Source organism: Bos indicus x Bos taurus, chromosome 9 (assembly GCF_003369695.1).
Source record: "Bos indicus x Bos taurus breed Angus x Brahman F1 hybrid chromosome 9, Bos_hybrid_MaternalHap_v2.0, whole genome shotgun sequence".
Classification (NCBI taxonomy): domain Eukaryota; kingdom Metazoa; phylum Chordata; class Mammalia; order Artiodactyla; family Bovidae; genus Bos; species Bos indicus x Bos taurus.
Window position 1 is genome coordinate 9,816,373 of NC_040084.1, and position 19,430 is coordinate 9,835,802.

The 19,430-nt window shown below is 40.0% G+C and overlaps 1 protein-coding gene across 6 annotated transcripts in view; it reads left to right on the top strand.

Annotated features, from left to right (window-relative positions):
• Positions 1-19,430, top strand: part of SDHAF4 (succinate dehydrogenase complex assembly factor 4) — a 45,894-nt gene that overhangs the window by 13,231 nt on the left and 13,233 nt on the right. For 3 of the 6 annotated variants that reach the window (XM_027550867.1, XM_027550869.1, XM_027550866.1), the window contains exon 2: positions 9,746-9,892. In XM_027550867.1, the coding sequence (XP_027406668.1) occupies positions 9,746-9,892 (147 nt within the window). Of the gene's footprint in view, positions 1-9,745; positions 9,893-14,862; positions 14,983-17,360; positions 17,585-19,430 lie in introns of those variants that run through there. The other 3 variants (XM_027550870.1, XM_027550872.1, XM_027550871.1) reach the window with 3 other exon arrangements.

The window sequence follows — 19,430 nt, forward strand, 5'->3', positions numbered from 1 at the left end:
GCACCTAAGGCATAATATTACTTTTATTGTTTACTGTCGTATATCTGCATCGTTTAAGAAGCAAAATTTTAGCTTCAGATTTTGTCTGTGTTATACTTGATAGCCAGGGATTTTGTGCCATTTTTATTTTTGCATAAATGCTTCTGAATTTATAGAAAATTTGAAACATACCATACACTTACCAACAGAGAAGGCAATGGCACCCCACTCCAGTACTCTTGCCTGGAAAATCCCATGGATGGAGGAGCCTGGTAGGCTGTAGTCCATGGGGTCGCTAAGAGTCGGACACGACTGAGCGACTTCCCTTTCACTTTTCACTTTCATGCATTGGAGAAGGACACTCCAGTGTTCTTGCCTGGAAAATCCCAGGGACGGGGAAGCCTGGTGGGCTTCCGTCTATGGGGCCACACAGAGTCGGACCCAACTGAAGCGATTCAGCAGCAGCAGCAGCAGCATACACTTACCAAAAACAAGACCTGGAGCTGACTGTGGTTCAGTTCATGAGCTCCTTATTTCAAAGTGTGTTAAGTCAGTCAGTTGTGTCCAAATTTTTGTGACCCCATGAACTGTAGTACACCAGGCTCTTCTCTCCATGGAATTCTCCAGACAAGAATATTGGAGTGGGTTGCCATTTCCTTCCCTACCTTATTGAAAATTCAGGCTTCAATTGAAGAAAGTAGGGAAAATCACTAGACCATTCAGGTGACCTAAATAAAATCCTTATGCTTATACAGTGGAGGTGACAATTAGGCTCAAGAGATTAGATGTTGAGGTAGACCCATTGCCTTCAGAACTATGGACAGAGGTTTGTAACATTGTAGAGGAGGCAGTGAACAAAACCATCCCAAGAAAAAGAAATGCAGGAAGGCAAAATGGTTGTCTGAGGAGGCTTTACAAATAGCTGCAGAAAGGAGAAGTGAAAGGCAAGGGAAAGATACATCCAACAGAATGCACAGTTCCAGAGAACAGCAAGGAGAGATAAGAAGGCATTCTTCAGTGAATAATTCAAAGAAATAGAGGAAAACCATAGAATGGGAAAGACTAGAGATCTATTCAGGAAAATTAGAGATACCAAGGGAACATTTCTTACAAGGATGGACGTGATAAAAGAAATGGTAAAGAACTATTAATAACAGAAGCAGAAGAGATTAAGAAGTGATGGAAAGAATACACAGAAGAACTATATAAGAAAATTATTAATGACCCAGATAACCATATGGTAGAGTCACTCACCTAGAGCCAGGCATTCTGCAGTGAAATCAAGCGGGCCTTAGGAAGCATCACTACAAACAAGCTAATGGAGGTGACACAATTCCAGCTGAGGTATTTAAAATCCTAAAACATGATGCTGTAAACATGCTACACTAAATATGCCAGCAAATTTGGAAAACTCAGTAGTGGCCACGGGACTGGCAAAGATCAGTTTTCATTCCAGTCCCAGAGAAGGGCAATGCCAAAGAATGCTCAAACTACCATATGTTTGCTCTGATTTCACATGCTAGCAAGGTAATGCTCAAAATCCTTCAAGTTAAGCTTCAGCAGTACATAAACCAAGAACTTCCAGATGTATAAGCTGGGTTTTGAAGAAGCAGAGGAACCACAGATCAAATTGCCAACATTCGTTAAATCATGGAAAAAGCAAGGGAGTTCCAGAAAAACATCTACTTATACTTCATTGACTACACTAAAGCCTGTGACTCGATCACAACAAACTGTGAGAAATTCTCTAGCTTGTTTATGTCCGTGTACACATTATACATGTGAGATATCTCTAATTCTAAAAGGTATTATTAGAATTGGAGTTACAAAGAGCTCTATTTAAAAAAAAAAAAAAAGAATTCCTAGTACTACCAGACTGAAAACCACAATCACAGAAAACTAACCAATCTAATCATGTGGACCACAGCCTTGTCTAACTCAATGAAACTATGAGCCATGCCGTGTAGGGCCACCCAGGACAGATAGGTCATAGTGGAGAGTTCTGACAAAATGTGGTCCACTGAACAAGGAAATGGCAAACCACTTCAGTATTCCTGCCTTGAGAATCCCATCCATGAACAGTATGAAAGGCAAAAAGATAGGACACTGAAAGATGAACTCCCCAGGTTGGTAGGTGCCCAGTATGCTTCTGGAGATCAGCAGAGAAGTAACTCCAGAAAGAATGAAGAGATGGAGCCAAAGCAAAGACAACGCCTGGTTGTGGATGTGACTGGTGATGGAAGCAAGATCCAATGCTGTAAAAAGTAATATTGCATAGGAACCTGGAATCAAGGCATAGGTCCATGAATCAAGGCAAATTGGAAGTGGTCAAACAGGAGATGGCAAGAGTGAACATTAACATTTTAGGAATCAGCGGACTAAAATGGGCTGGAATGGGTGAATTTAACTGAGATGACCTGAGTTAAATTATATCTACTATTGTGGGCAAGAATCCTGTAAAAGAAATGGAGTAGCCATCATAGTCAACAAAAGAGTGCGAAGTGCAGTACTTGAACGCAATCTCAAAAGCGACAGAATGATCTTGGTTCTTTTCCAAGGCAAACCATTCAATAGCATGGTAACCCAAGTCTATGCCCTAACCAGTAATATGAAGAAGGTGAACAGTTCTATAAGGACCTACAAGACCTACTAGAACTAACAAACACCCAAAAAAGATGTCCTTTTCATTATAGGAGACTGGAATGCAAAAGTAGGAAGTTAAGAAACATCTGGAGTAACAGGCAAGTTTGGCCTTGGAGTACAGAGTGAAGCAGGACAAAGACTAATAGAGTTCTGCCAAGAGAATGCACTGGTCATAGCAAACACCCTCTTCCAACAACACAAGAGAAGACTCTACACATATACACCACCAGATGGTCAATACTGAAATCAGACTGATTATATTCTTTGCAGCCAAAGGTGGAGAAGCTCTATACAGTCAGCAAAAACACAACCGGGAGCTGACTGTGGCTCAGATCATGAACTCCTTATTGCCAAAATCAGACTGAAATTGAAGAAAGTGGGGGAAACCACTAGACCACTCAGGTATGACCTAAATCAAATCCCTTACAATTATACAGTGGAAGTAAGAAATAGATTTAAGGGACTAAATCTGACAGACACAGTGCCTGATGAACTGTGGACAGAGGTTCATGACCTTGTACAGGAGATAAGGATCAAGACCATCACCAAGAAAAAGAAATGCAAAAAAGCAAAATGGCTGTCTGAGGAGGCCTTACAAATACCTGTGAAAAGAAGAGAAGCCAAAAGCAAAGGAGAAAAGGAAAGATATGCCCATCTGAATGCAGAGTTCCAAAGAATACCAAGGAGAGATAAGAAAGCCTTCCTCATTGAGGATAATGTTTGCTGTGGGTTTGTCATATATAGCTTTTATTATGTTGAGGTATGTTCCTTCTATTCCTGCTATCTGGAGAGTTTTTATCATAAATGGGTGTTGAATTTTGTCAAAGGCTTTCTCTGCATCTATTGAGATAATCATATGGTTTTTATTTTTCAATTTGTTAATGTGGTGTATTACATTGATTGATTTGTGGATATTGAAGAATCCTTGCATCCCTGGGATAAAGCCCACTTGGTCATGATGTATGATCTTTTTAATGTGTTGTTGGATTCTGATTGCTAGAATTTTGTTAAGGATTTTTGCATCTATGTTCATCAGTGATATTGGCCTGTTTCACAGCAGGATCCTCTATGACCCACCTCCCAGAATATTGGAAATAAAAGCAAAAATAAACAAATGGGACCTAATTAACCTTAAAAGCTTCTGCACATCAAAGGAAACTATTAGCAAGGTGAAAAGACAGCCTTCAGAATGGGAGAAAATAATAGCAAATGAAACAACTGACAACTAATCTCAAAAATATACAAGCAACTTCTACAGCTCAACTCCAGAAAAATAAATGACCCAATCAAAAAATGGGCCAAAGAACTAAATAGACATTTCTCCAAAGAAGACATACAGATGGTTAACAAACACATGAAAAGATGCTCAACATCACTCATCATCAGAGAAATGCAAATAAAAACCACTATGAGGTACCATTTCACACCAGTCAGAATGGCTGCGATCCAAAAGTCTACAAATAATAAATGCTGGAGAGGGTGTGGAGAAAAGGGAACCCTCTTACACTGTTGGTGGGAATGCAGACTAGTACAGCCACTATGGAAAACAGTGTGGAGATTCCTTAAAAAACTGGAAATAGAACTGCCTTATGATCCAGCAATCCCACTGCTGAGCATACACACTGAGGAAACCAGAAGGGAAAGAGACACGTGTACCCCAATGTTCATCGCAGCACTGTTTATAATAGCCAGGACATGGAAGCAACCTAGATGTCCATCAGCAGATGAATGGATAAGAAAGCTGTGGTACATATACACAATGGAGTATTACTCAGCCATTAAAAAGAAAACATTTGAATCAGTTCTAATGAGGTGGATGAAACTGGAGCCTATTATACAGAGTGAAGTAAGCCAGAAGGAAAAACACCAATACAGTATAATAACGCATATATATGGAATTTAGAAAGATGGTAACAATAACCCTGTGTACAAGACAGCAAAAGAGACATTGATGTATAGAACAGTCTTATGGACTCTATGGGAGAGGGAGAGGGTGGGAAGATTTGGGAGAATGGCATTGAAACATGTAAAATATCATGTATGAAACGAGATGCCAGTCCAGGTTCGATGCACGATACTGGATGCTTGGGGCTAGTGCACTGGGACGACCCAGAGGGATGGTATGGGGAGGGAGGAGGGTTCAGGATGGGGAACACATGTATACCTGTGGCGGATTCATTTTGATAGTTGGCAAAACTAATATAATTATGTAAAGTTTAAAAAAAAAAAAAAAAGAAAGAAAGCCTTCCTCAGCGATCAATGCAAAGAAATAGAGGAAAACAATAGAATGGGAAACACTAGAGATCTCTCCAAAAAAAATGTGAGATACCAAGGGAGCATTTCATGCAAAGATGGGCTCGATAAAGATTAGAAATGGTATGGACCTAACAGAAGCAGAAGATATTAAGAAGAAGTGGCAAGAATACACAGAAGACCTATACAAAAAAGATCTTCATGACCCAGATAGTCATGATGGTGTGATTACTCACCTAGAGCCAGACATCCTGGAATGCGAAGTCAAGTGGGCCTTACAAAGCTGGTTCAGGTGAAGGAATTCCAGTGGAGCTATTTTAAATCCTAAAAGATGATGCTGTGGAAGTGCTACACTCAATAACCAGCAAATTTGGAAAACTCAGCAGTGGCCACAGGACTGGAAAAGGTCAGTTTTCATTCCAGTCCCAAAGAAAGGCAATGCCAAAGAATGCTCAAACTACTGCACAGTTTCACTCATCTCACATGCTAGTAAAGTAATGCTCAAAATTCTCCAAGCCAGGTTTCAGCAATACATGAGTCATGAACTTCCAGATGTTCAAGCTGGTTTTAGAAAAGGCAGAGGAACCAGAGATCAAATTGCTAACATCCATTGGATCATCAAAAAAGCAAGAGAGTTCCAGAACACTTCTGCTTTATTGACTGTGCCAATGCCTTTGACTGTGTGGATCACCACAAACTGGAAAATTCTGAAAGAGATGGGAATACCAGACCATCTAACCTGCCTCTTGAGAAATCTGTATGCAGGTCAGGCAGCAACAGTTAAAACTGGACTTAGAAAACAGACTGGTTCCAAATAGGAAAAGGAGTATCTCAGAGCTGTATATTGTCAGCCTGTTTATTTAACTTCTCTGCAGAGTACATCATGAGAAACGCTGGGCTGAATGAAACAGAAGCTGGAATCAATATTGCCAGGAGAAATATCAATAACCTCAGATATGCAGATGACACCACCCTTATGGCAGAAAGTGAAGAAGAACTAAAGAGCCTCTTGATGAAAGTGAAAGAGGAGAGTGAAAAAGTTGGCTTAAAGCTCAGCATTCAGAAAACTAAGATCACGGCATCTGGTCTGTTACTCATGGCAAATAGATGGGGAAACAGCAGACTTTATTTTTAGGGGCTCCAATATCACTGCATATGGTAACTGCAGCCATGAAATTAAAAGACACTCCTTTAAAGAAAAGTTACAACCAATCTAGACAACATATTAAAAAGCAGAGACATTGCTTTCCAACAAAGGTCCATCTAGTCACGGCTATGGTTTTTCCAATAGTCATGTATGGATGTGAGAGTTGGAATATAAAGAGAACTGAGCACCAAAGAATTGATGCTTTTGAACTGTGGTGTTGGAGAAGACTCTTGAGAGTCCCTTGGACTGCAGGAAGATCCAACCAGTCCATTCTTAAGGAAATCAGTTCTTAATATTCATCAGAAGGACTGATGCTGAAGCTGAAACTCCAATATTTTGGCCACTTGATACGAAGAGCTGATTGATTTGAAAAGACCATGATGCTGGGAAAGACTGAAAGCAGGAGGAGAAGGGTACAACAGAGTATGAGGTGGTTGGATAGCACCACCAACTCAATGGACGTGAGTTTGAGTAAACACCGGGCGTTGGTGATGGACAAGGAGGCCTGGCGTGCTGCAGTCCATGGGGTCGCAAAGAGTCAGACAAGACTGAGCAACTGAACTCAACTGAGTACTGCCAGTCCATCATAACTGTCTCTTCAGAGAGCAATATGCAGGTAAAGAAGCAATAGTTAGAACCAGACATGCAACAATGGACTAGTTCAAAATCAAGAGTGAAGTACATCAAGGCTGTATATTGTCACTCTACTTATTTAACTTATATGCCAGTTACATCATGCGAAATGCTGGATTGAATAATAAGTCATAAGCTGGAATCAAGGTTGCTGGGAGAAATGTAAACAACCTCAGATATGCAGATAATACCTTTCTAATGGTAGAAAGTGAAGAGAAACTAAAGAGCCTCTTGATGAGGGTGAAAGAGGAGAGTGAAAAAGCTGGCTTAAAACTCAGCATTCAAAAAAAAAGATCATAGCATCCAGTCCCATCATTTCATAGCAAATAGATGAAGAAAAAGTGGAAACAGTGACATTTTATTTTCTTGGGTTCCATGATCACTGTAGACGGTGACTGCAGGCACAAAATTAAAGGCACTTACTCCTTGGAAGAAGAGCTGTGACAAACCTGGACAGCATATTAAAAAGTGGAGACGTCACTTTGCCAACAAAGGCGTGTGTAGTCAAAGTTATGGTTTTCATTAGTCATGATGGATGTGAGAGTTGGACCATAAAGAAGGCTGAGCTCCAAAGAATTAGTGCTTGCAAATTGTGGTGCTGGAGGACTCTTGAGAGTTTTTTGGCCTGCAAGAAGATCAAACCAGTCCATCCTAAAAGAAATCAACCCTGAATATTCATTGGAAGGACTGATGCACTTCTGTGTCTGAAGGTGTATTCTTGATGTTTCCACAGATAGAGATGTATTCCACGTCCACCTACCCCTCCACCATCTTATTCTCACTATATTTATTTTCTTACTCGTTGAATTTTATGGGCCCTTTCATTGAGGAAGAAGACTAATTTTAATTTGCATTACAGTTGGTCATTCAGAGAGTCAGCAATGTTGTCAGTCACTGAGATCCATGCAGTGGATATGCAGAGTGTATTATTTTGAAATTGTTAATGTAGTTTGTGATGTTAACTTTTTGTAATCTTGCAAACAAGTCATGTAAATTCCAAATTGGCTGTGGAAGGTATATACGTATACACAAACAGACACACACACACATACATACATACATACAGATAGTTTTATGTGTGTATATTTGTGTGTGTGTGTGTATATATATATGTATATATATATAATTTTTTAAAGCAGGGGTAGGATAATGTAGTGATTGTTAGAAAATGAATAAAATATATGTAATGAAAGAAAATTCTAATTATTTGTAATACTACCAGGAGCTTCTAGATAATTCTATAATAATAATAGATACAATTTGTCACTATGCTAGGTGCTTTTAATGAATTGCCCTATTTAGTCATCTCATGAGATAGGTACTATTATCTTCAATTTAGAGAGGGAAGAAATGGATTTTAAAAAGGAAAATAACTTGACAAAGATCAAACAACTAGTAAGCAGTTAGTTTCCTATTACTGGTATAATGAAATACCACACACTCAGTGGCTTAAAAACCCTTAACAGTTCTGGAGGTGAGGAATCTGAAATGGGCCTCTCTGTGTGGAAACCAAGGTGATAGGGTTGTGTTTCTTCTGGAAGCTCCTGGGGAGAATCCGTTTCCTCCCTCTTCCAACTCCCAGAGGCTGCCCAATTTCCTTGTCTTGGTGGCCCTTTCCTTCATCATTGGAGTCAGCAACATCTTCAGGTCTGTCTCCTACTGCCCCCTCTCTGGTTCTCTTTTCTAATTCTCTCTTCCCCTTTTAAGGACCCTTGTGATTAAAGTAGACCCACTCAGATTGTTCAGGACAGTCTCTCTAGATCAGGGTCATCTGATTAGCAATCTCAATTCCATTTGCTACCTAATTCTCTTCCAGCATCTGACCTAACCCACACAAAGATTCTGAATATTAGGTTCTCACCCTATTTCAGGGCCATTGAAGTGCTGCCACAGTGGTGTGACTGGAACTAGTACCCACCTCTGTCTCTAAAGCCATTCCTTCACAGACTTGAAACCCTGCCTGCCCCGCCCCCCACCCCCCCCCCCACCCCCCGCCATCCCAGAGGTTGTTTTTCAGAGTGGTTTTGCCCTCATTGAAGATTTATCTCAATAAGGGTTGGATAACTTCCATAATACTGAAAACTTTTGTTGTGGTTCAGTCGCTCAGTTGTGTCCATCTCTTTACAATCCATGGACTGCAGCACACCAGGCCTCCCTGTCCATTACCAGCTCCCGGAGTTTACTCAAACTCATGTCCATTGAGTCGGTGATGCCATCCAACCATCTCATCCTCTGTCGTCCCCTTCTCCAGCCCCCAGTCTGTCCCAGCATCAGGGTCTTTTCCAATGAGTCACTTCCTCCCATCAGGTGGCCAAACTGTTGGACCTTCAGCTTCAGCATCAGTCCTTCCAATGAATATTCTGAAAACTTACCTTTCTCATTGTAACATAGAAAGTGATCACATTTATACATTGCAGGTGCCCAGTGGGTTGCTTGGTGGTAAACAATCTACCTGCCAATGCAGGAGACATGGGTTTGATCCCTGAGTTGGGAAGACCCCCTGGAGAAGGGAATGGCAACCCATTCCAGTATTCTTGCCTGGAGAATCCCATAGACATAGGAGCCTGGCAGACTCCACTCTATGGGTCGCAAGAGTCAGACATGACTTAATGACTAAAGCAACAGCAACAACAGGTGCCTGGTACATTTAAAAATGTTTAATTTACAGAAAAAGAGGACCATTATTAGAATTTAAGAGTCCTAAATACAATTCCTTGTGACATCTTGAAATTTAAATACTAAGTATTATCATTTAAAAGTTCCTACTACTTAGTTACTCTTAGTGACCTGATTCTTGGTATTTTGGGCATTGTTTCAAATAGGAATCAAAATAGTTTTTACAATTTTGATAGTGATTAGCTTATTTCACAGCTCTTCTTTTCAAATTGATAGCATCGGTTGCCTCCAAAGAAGGAAACTGGCTGTCTGAAAGATAGGGGCAAAAGGAAGAATTGTCACTATATTTCCTTTTGTATTTTTAAATTTTGATAAATGTGAATGTATAAGGTTAAAACAAGTAATTAAAAGTATTAAATTTTGGAGTAGAATAAATGAACAGCTTCTGTTTTTTCACTGTCTTCCCTCTGCCAGGATCACCCCTTCTGTGTAATTTGAGGAAAATAAGTTCTCAAGGAGGAAAACCTGAACCTAGCAAACAACCTCTTAAGAAGCCAAAGTTACCAGAAGGTCGTTTTGATGCGCCAGAAGATTCCAGTTTAGAGAAGGAACCACTGACAAGTGAGTATAGTTAAACTCCTCTCAATTTTTGAGGTCTCAAAGAAAGTGTTTCTGTTACTGAGAAAAAAATTAAAGACACATATTACTGTTTATAATTCTTCATTAGCAGTAATAAAGAATATTTCAACAATGAATAAAATTGCTGTATTGACCATCAATATGTATGGGTTTTAAAAAGAGTTTTACAGGCCCTTGGCAGTGATTGATTATGTTTGCTCATGTATTCAATTCCATTATTCACATGAAAAACTATGTGAATTAAGATCTACTTTGATGCAAATAACAGAAACCTATTTAAACAGCCTTAACAGAAGGTAGGGTGTGTTGTTAGTAAGGTGCAGGGAACAGGTTAGGCTCAAGGGCAGTAGTGCTGCTGGCCGTTGAAGGAAGACTGGGACCTCAGGGCTAAGCACTGTGGAAACCAGATAGTCTCCCTCCTCTTGTCTCTGGTGGTACTGAGCTGTTTTCTGTCTCCATACTCCCTTCTGAGTCCACTGGGCAGAAGGTAACTGCTCCCAGCAGCTACTCAGTTCAAGAGAATAACCAAACTGAGAATACAGTTTTAGTCTTCATTTCAAATTTCTTAAGAAGAAAGCTCACTGGCCCAGCTTGCATCTGGTGTCCACAGCTAAGTCAACCAGTGGCCAGGGGCCTGGGTCACAGATGAAAGAGGTTGTTCTCACTGTAACCATGTGATTTGGGGAAAGAAGGGGAAGTTTGTAGAATAAAGAGGTTTTCTAGAAAGAAACGGAGAAGGCAATGACACCCAACTCCAGTACTCTTGCCTGGAAAATGCCATGGACGGAGGAGCCTGGAAGGCTGCAGTCCATGGGGTCGCTGAGGTTTGGACACGACTGAGCGACTTCACTTTCACTTTTCACTTTCATGCGTTGGAGGAGGAGATGGCAACCCACTCCAGTGTTCTTGCCTGGAGAATCCCGGGGATGGGGGAGCCTGGTAGGTTGCCGTCTATGGGGTCGCACAGAGTCGGACATGACTGATGCGACTTAGCAGCAGCAGCAGCAGCTAGAGAGGAAGGATGATAGACCAAACATTATTTTGTATTCAGTATGTACAAATTTTGGCTCATGTCTTAAACCTCTGGTTTTTTTAAAGTACTGCTTTGTTTTCATGCTGTACCCTTTTGTACCTTTGAATTGTGGAAAATGTGCAAGTATTAGCTATTCAAAAAGTAGTATTTCATACAGTATAAATGTAAACATGCCACTTTTTAACTTTGGCAAGGTTGCCCTGCTTGTGTGATTTTTCCAGTTTCATGAGTGGTAACCCATCTGTATAGTGAAGCCTGTGTCTGGAATTCTTTCTAGAATGTAAAACTTCGGGGTTTTGCTCACTCATGAAATATTTCAGTTATGTCACTGTACCAAGCACAGTCTAATAAGGAGATCAACCAGCCAAGATGATGGAGACTTCTAAACCTTCAGAAACTTCTTTGAAGGTTTTGCTGCTAAGTTGTTTCAGTTGTGTCTGACTCTTTGCGACCCCATAGATGGCAGCCCACCAGACTCCCCCATCCCTGGGATTCTCCAGGCAATAACACTGCAGTGGGTTGCCATTTCCTTCTTCAATGCATGAAAGTGAAAAGTGAAAGTGAAGTCACTTAGTCATGTCCGACTCCTATCGACCTCATGGACTGCAGCCTAGCAGGCTCCTCTGTCCATGGGATTTTCCAGGAAAGAGTACTGGAGTGAGGTGCCATTGCCTTCTCCGTTGAAGGTTTTAGCTAAGCACAAAAATCTGAGAGGAACGATTTCCTTACAGTGTCTCACACAAAAGCAGCAGTCTCAGAAATAGACCCTCACATATATACTTAAGTAATTCTTGACAAGTGTGCTGAGACCATTCAGTGGGGAAAAGAACAGTCTTTTCAACAAGCGGTACTTTGAAAACTGGATATCCACATGCAAAAGATTGAAATCCTTACCTTATACCATATTCAAAAACTAACTGTAAGTATATTAAAGACCTAAACTTAAGAGGCAAAACTGTAAAACTCTTAGAAGAAAATTGGAGAAAATCTTTATGTCCTTGGATTTGACAATGATTCCGTGCATGTGACAACAAAAGGACAACCAACAAACAAAAATACATGAATAAGACATCATTAAAATTAAGAAATTTTGTTTATCCAAGAACATTATCAAGAAAGTGAAAAAAATAACCTATGGAATGGGGGAAAATATTTGTAAATCATATATCTGAAAAGAATTAATATCCAGAATACAAAAAAATTACAACTCAACAACAAAAACAACCCAATTCAAAAATGGGCAAACAACTCGAATAGACATTTCTTCAAAGAAGATATACAAATGACTGACATAGGTTTGAAAAGATGCTTAACATCACTAATCATTAAGGAAATACAAATCAAAACCATGGCGACACACCATTTCACACCATCTCTGTAGTTTAAGAAAAACTAGAAAATAATAACTGATGGTGACAAGTGTGGAGAAATTGGAACCACACGTTTCTGGTAGGAATGTAAAATGATACAGCTGCTATGGAAAACAGTTTTGCAACTTCCCGAAAAGTAAAATACAGAACTACCATGTGACCTTGCAATTTTACTCCTAGATATAAATCCAAAATAATTAAAAACAGAGACTTAAACAGATATCCGCACATCCATGCTATATTCACAATAGCCAAAAGATAGAAACAACTTAGACGTCCATCAATGAATAGATGAACAAAGTGTGTTCTGTACACGTAGTCAAGTACTGTTCAGTCCCAAAAAGGAACGGCATTTTGATATATGCCACAACATGGGTGGACCTTGAAACATTGTGCTTAGTGAAACAAGACAGACACAGAAGGACAGATATTATATGATTTCACTTATACTAGGTACCCAGAGTATGCAAATTCATAAATTCAGAAGGTAGATTAGAAGTCATCAAGGTTTAGAGGGAAGGGGGAATGGAAAGTTTATTTAGTGGGTACATAGTTTATACTGGGAATGATGAAAAGTTTGGACCATAGTGTTATGGTTATACAGCATTGTGAATATTTAATGTCACTAAATTGTACCCTTATAAATGGTTAAATATATATTAGATACAAAGAAGAAAGCATATTTCAACAGTTAATCATCTGTCTGACATTGCTAGACATTCATCTTAATTTTTGAGTTATTAAAGTTTACGTTGAAAATACATTACCAAATCCAGCAGATGCTTTGCAGTCTTCATTTTATCTGAACTGTCTACAACCTTTGACAATAACAACTACTACTTACGGAAATCTTCTGTTTTGGTTTTGGTTATGCTGTCTTTAGTTTCTCATTCTACTTCTTTAAACATTTCTTCCTGGTCTCTTTTTTAAACTCCTCTGTATCTGCTCAACTCCCAAATGTATGTATTTGCCAGATCTTTGTCCTGAGCCCTCTAAACATTCCTAAAAGAGCTCATATCTTCCTGAGATTATCTGAAGTATCATGTGTGTTGATGATGATTACACATTTATACCTTTAGTCAACACCTCCCTCCTGAGCTGCTCCACCTACAATTGCAACGTCTTTGTTTGCATATTCCAGATATATTTCAAATTAATACATCTAAAACTGAACTCATCCTTTTCTCAGTGTTCCCTTCCACCAGTCCTGCTCCAGTCCTCTTCCTTCTGGATTCCCATTATACCCCATCAACTTAGTCACCAACCCTGAAATCGGGATAATCCTTCACTCCTGCCTCTTCCTGTGGCCTGGATCCAATCCCTAACCAAGTGTTTTTGGTTCTACTTTCTTAACATCTCTTAAATTCACCTCCTCTTTTCCATTCTATTGTCGTTCAATCCCCAAGTCGTGTCCAAGTCTCTGCGACCCCATGGACTGCAGCATGCCAGACATCCCTGTCCTTCACTATCTCCCAGAGTTTGCTCAGTTTCATGTCCATCGAGTCCGTGATGCTATCTAACCATCTCATCCTCTGCCACCCTTCTCCTTGTGCCTTCAGTCTTTCCCACCATCAGGGTTCTTTTCCAGTGAGTCGACTTTCTCATTGGGTGGCTGAAGTATTGGAGCTTCAGCTTCAGCATCAGTCCTTCCAATGAATATTCAGGGTTGTTTTCTTTTAGGACTGACTGGTTTTATCTCCTTGGAGTCCAAGGAGTCCATCTTATTAATAAAGCCTAAATTCTGGCTGTCTCTAGTTCTTTAGGTCTCCTAACAAGTCTGTCTTCTTCCTTGTTGTCTTCTTTCTAATCTAGTCTCACAGCCTCTAGTACATACTTTATGGCTAGCCACCTGTCTGATGCAAAGGTGAATAAGGAAAGGAAAATGAAATATGTAGATTACTATGAACAGGACACTTTGTGGTAACCGACATGAGAGATACACAGAAAAAGGTCAAAGAGAAGTAGACAAAAGAGGGAACATTTGAGCTGAGGTTTAAAGGAACAGTGAAACTGTGATAAGTAGATGGGAGTTGTGGGGGAATGTTTCCAATAAAGAGAAAAAGGAATGCTTAGAAAGAAAGGACTGGGAACATGACACATGAAAGAAGTAGCCAGTGCATAAACTGTATAGTGGATTAATAGAAAATAAAGCTGGAAAAGTAGATTCGGTTCAGATCTGAGAGGACTTGAAGTAAATGGGCTTTTTGCAGTGGACAGTAAGGAATACACTGAATGTTACTGGATGGAGATTGTTTTAATCATCTTCTTAAAGTATAATCTGCATATAATAATATTTACCCATTTTAAGTGAAACAGTTCATTAAATATTAACATGATTACAGTCGTGTAACCAACACAAAGTATAACACAGTTCACCCCTCAAAGACTCCATTCTCACATCCCCCTGGAAACCTTTGACCTCTATCACTAGTTTTGCCTTCTTTTTTTTAGAATTTTAGCCAGATAGTCTTTTGTGTCTGCCTTTTTTCATTTAATATGACTGGGGGTGGTATTCTGTTTTTGGAATACTAATTCAGCTTTCTGTGCAGGTTAGGCTGGAGCCATGAGAGTTAGAAAACAGAGATGAGTTAAAAATCTATTGCTTTCATCTAGAATGAGACTCAGAACATGATTTGGAGTTGATTTTGGACACCCAGCCTCCAGAACTGTAAGAAAATCAATTTCTATTTCTTTAAACCACCCAGTTTCTGGTATTTTGTTATGGCAGCCCAGGCTGCACTAAGGCACCAGTGAGTCCCAGAGATACAGGAGAGAAAAAGCTTCCACTTGAGAGGCTTTCAAAGGAAGTCAAAGCGAGGAGTTCTTTTAGAAAACAGAATAATGAGGGGGAAGGACAGTTTATTTACAGTGAAGATAGAATTTTAAAATAAATGAATATTTGAAAATTTTCAAGGTAAATTCTGTATCTCCTTTCTTTTGCTTAGAGAGGGACTGCAGGATTTGGGTGATGATTTAGTTTTCTAAAGAGACGTACTTTGGGGAGGTTGATTGAGGTGATGGAGTAAAAGGACATGGAGCTGAACTTCCCTCACGAACACTTCAAAAATACAACTACATATGGAACAGTTTTCACTGGAAACTGGCAGAAAGACTGGTATAATCAAGGCTGTAAGAAAGATCCACATATAATTGGGTTGGAAGGAAAGAAAAGTGATCAACTCAGGACCCATGCCCTTGGGAGAGGACTCAGAGGAAATGGGAGAGTACATGATGGAGACAAACTCTAGGGACTGAGCTGTGAGAACCACAGATTGGGTGCTCCTGTCCTGGCATCTTACACAGTGGAAGCAAGCCCCCTTGGCTGGTTGGATGGTGACTGGGACTAACAGTAAGGTGGTGGGATACCTGGACTCTGCTTATGAGGAGGGTGCATGCAGGCTTAACCCAGAGGCAGGACAGAGAGAGTTCTGCTCCAGCAGCTGCCAGCTTTCCTGTGACTGCCTCAGTGTGCACCCCAACCCAAGACAAGCCAACTCTCTGGCCCCATTCATACCATGTCATGGTGTGGCCCTGAATCTGGCAGCCACAGCCAGAAAGAAGATTCAGCCATAGGATACAGAGGTGATCCAGTCCCAGCGTGGCTGACACAAGTTGACAACCTGGGCAGACCCCATTTGCTTTAACACTTCCCACTCTGGGACAAGGAGAGAGGAAAAGACACACTTAAAGGGAACAGAAGCAGCTCATGCCTGACTTTTGGGCTTCAGCTCCAGCAACCTGGGGTCATATGTCACCCCCAATAGGGCAGTGACAGCCACCTAGCTGTGGCAAGGGGAGTCCCATCCCACACCTGGCTCCAACTCTAGCCCCTCTACCACCAGGCCCACCTTCTGCCAAGGAGATAGCTATCCGCACAGCCAGAGGAAAGACATGACCTGAATCCATGTCAGATTCAGCTCTCCCACCAAAGGCATTCAGCACACACAGTCTGTATAGGGACACTCCCACATAAGAGCACCACTTTGGACAAAATGTTTGATCTAAATTCCTCAAGATAGAGAAAGTTAAGCAAAATGAAAATGCAGAGGAATTTCTCTCAATAGAGCAGTAGGAAACCCCTGAAAAGAAACTAGTGGAATAAATAATTGACTAAATAAAAAATTCAAAGCATTTGTTATAAATATGTTAACTGAATTAGGGGAAAGAATATATCTGCATAGCAATATTTTTAATTAGGAACTAGAGAATATAAAAAAACTCCCATCAGAAATGAAGAATTCTTTAGCTGAAGTAAAAAAACACACTGAAAGGAGTGAGTAGCTGGCTGAGTGACACAGAAGAATGCATATGTGATCTGGAAGATAGAATAATGGACATCACCCAATCAGAACAGCAAAAAGGCAAATTTTTAAAAATGAAAACAATCCAGGAAATCTTGGGGGTAACATATGAGGGGGTTAGAAGGAGAAGAGAGAAAGAGGAGATGAAAAATGTATTTGAGGAAATTATAAATGAAAAATTTCACAGTCTGAAGAAGAAAACAGGTACTGGAAGAGAGTCCCAAGAAGATGAATCCAAACAAATGCTCTCCAAGACATACCATAAATAAAATGGCAAATGTTGAAGAGAGAATTCTGAAGGATGCAAAGGAAAAATTATCATATACAAGGGAATCCCTATAAATCTACACCTAATTTCTCTGCAGAAACTTTACAGACCAGAAGGGAGCAGGAGATATATTCAAAATCCCAAAAGGGAAAACCCATAACCCATGATACTCTTCCCAGCAAGATTATCATTAAAATAGAGGAGTGATGAAGAGCATCTCAGATAAGCAAAAACAGAATTCATCATTACTAAATTCACCCTAAAAGAAATGCTGAAGGGACTTCTCTAAATGGAAAAGCAGTAAATTATAGGGAAGGGGAAATCCTGCTATAAAAGGCAAATGTATAAAAGTCAGGACTAAGGATCACCACTTAAGTAAGTGTGCACACACTCAATCTTCTCCAATTCTTTGTGACCCCATAGACTGTAGCCCACCAGGATCAGGATCATCTGTTCATGGGATTTTTTTTTTTTTCAGGCAAAAATACCGAACTGGATTGTGATTTCTTTCTCCAGGGGATCTCCCTGACCCAGGGATCAAACCTGCATCTCGTGCATTTCCTGCATTAGCAGGTGGATGGATTCTTTACCACTGAACCACCAGGGAAGCCTCATATCTATCAATAATTACTTTAAATGTCAAAGGACTAAATAATCTAAAGACATAGTGTGGCTAATTTGATTAAAAATGAGATCCTTCTATATGCTGCCTACAAGAGACTCACTTCAGAACTAAAGACAGAGACTTAATGTGAAAGAATTGAAACAGTTATTTCATGCAAATAAAAATGATAAGAAAGCAGGGGTAGAAATACTCAGATAAAGTAGACTTTAAACAAAGACTGTAACAGCAGATGAAGAACGGCATTATAATAATGATAAAGGGGTCAATTTAATAAGAGGATATTATCATTAACATATTTACTGCTGATACAGGAACACCTAAACATATAAAGCAAATATTAACAGACAAAAAGGGAGAAATTGATAATAACAATAACAGTAGGGTACTTTAACACCATATTTACATTAATGGGCAAATCATCCAGATGGAAAATTAGTAGGGAAACACTGGTCTTAAATAATACAACAGACCTCTTGGACTTAATGGATATGTATAAGACATCACATACAAAAACAAAAGAATACATTCTTTTCAAGTGCACATGAAACATTCTCCAGGATAGAACACATGCTAGGCCATAAAAGAAGTCCCAGCAAATATGAAAGTATAGGAATTATATCAGACGTTTTTTTCTGACCATAGCAGTACAAAACTAAAAATTCATTACAGAAAGAAAAATGGGTAAAGAGCAAATACTTAGACACTAAACAGCATGCTATTAAAAAACCAGTGGGTCAATGAAGAAATCAAAGAAGAAATGAAAAAATACCTCAAAACCAAAGAAAATGAAAATGCAGCACTCCAAAATCTATGGGATACAGCAAAAGCAGTTCTAAGAAGGAAGTTTATAGCAATACAGGCATTCCTCAAGAAAGAAGAAAACAACCTAACCTACCACCTAAAAGAATTAGGAAAAGAGGAACAAACAAAGCCCGAAGTCAGCAATAGGGAGAAAGTAAACGTTCAGTTCAGTTCAGTCACTCGGTCATGTCCGACTCTTTGCGACCCCATGAATCACAGCACGCCAGGCCTCGCTCTCCATCACCAACTCCCGAAGTTCACTCAGACTCACATCCATCACGTCGGTGATACCATCCAGCCATCTCATCCTCTGTCATCCCCTTTTCCTCCTGCCTTCAATCCCTCCCAGCATCAGAGTCTTTTCCAATGAATCAACTCTTCCCATCACGTAGCCAAAGTACTGGAGTTTCAGCTTTAGCATCATTCCTTCCAAAAAACACCCAGGACTGATCTCCTTTAGAATAGACTGGTTGGATCTCCTTGCAGTCCAAGGGACTCTCAAGAGTCTTCTCCAACACCACAGTTCAAAAGCATCAATTCTTTGGCGCTCAGCTTTCTTCACAGTCCAACTCTCACATCCATACATGACTACTGGAAAAACTGTAGCCTTGACTAGATGGACCTTTGTTGGCAAAGTAATGTCTCTGCTTTTGAATATGCTATCTATGTTGGTCATAACTTTCCTCCCAAGGAGTAAGTGTCTTAATTTCATGGCTGCAGTCACAATCTGCAGTGATTTTGGAGCCCCAAAAAATAAAGTCTGACACTGTTTCCACTGTTTCCTGATCTATTTCCCATGAAGTGATGGGACCAGATGCCATGATCTTCGTTTTCTGAATGTTGAGCTTTAAGCCAACTTTTTCACTCTTCTCTTTCACTTTGATCAAGATGCTTTTAGTTCCTCTTCACTTTCTGCCATAAGGGTGGTGTCATCTGCATATCTGAGGTGATTGATATTTCTCCTGGCAATCTTGATTCCAGCTTGTGCTTCTTCCAGTCCAGCGTTTCTCATGATGTACTCTGCATACAAGTTAAATAAGCCGGGTGACAATATACAGCCTTGATGTACTCCTTTTCCTATTTGGAACCAGTCTATTGTTCTATGTCCAGTTCTAACTGTTG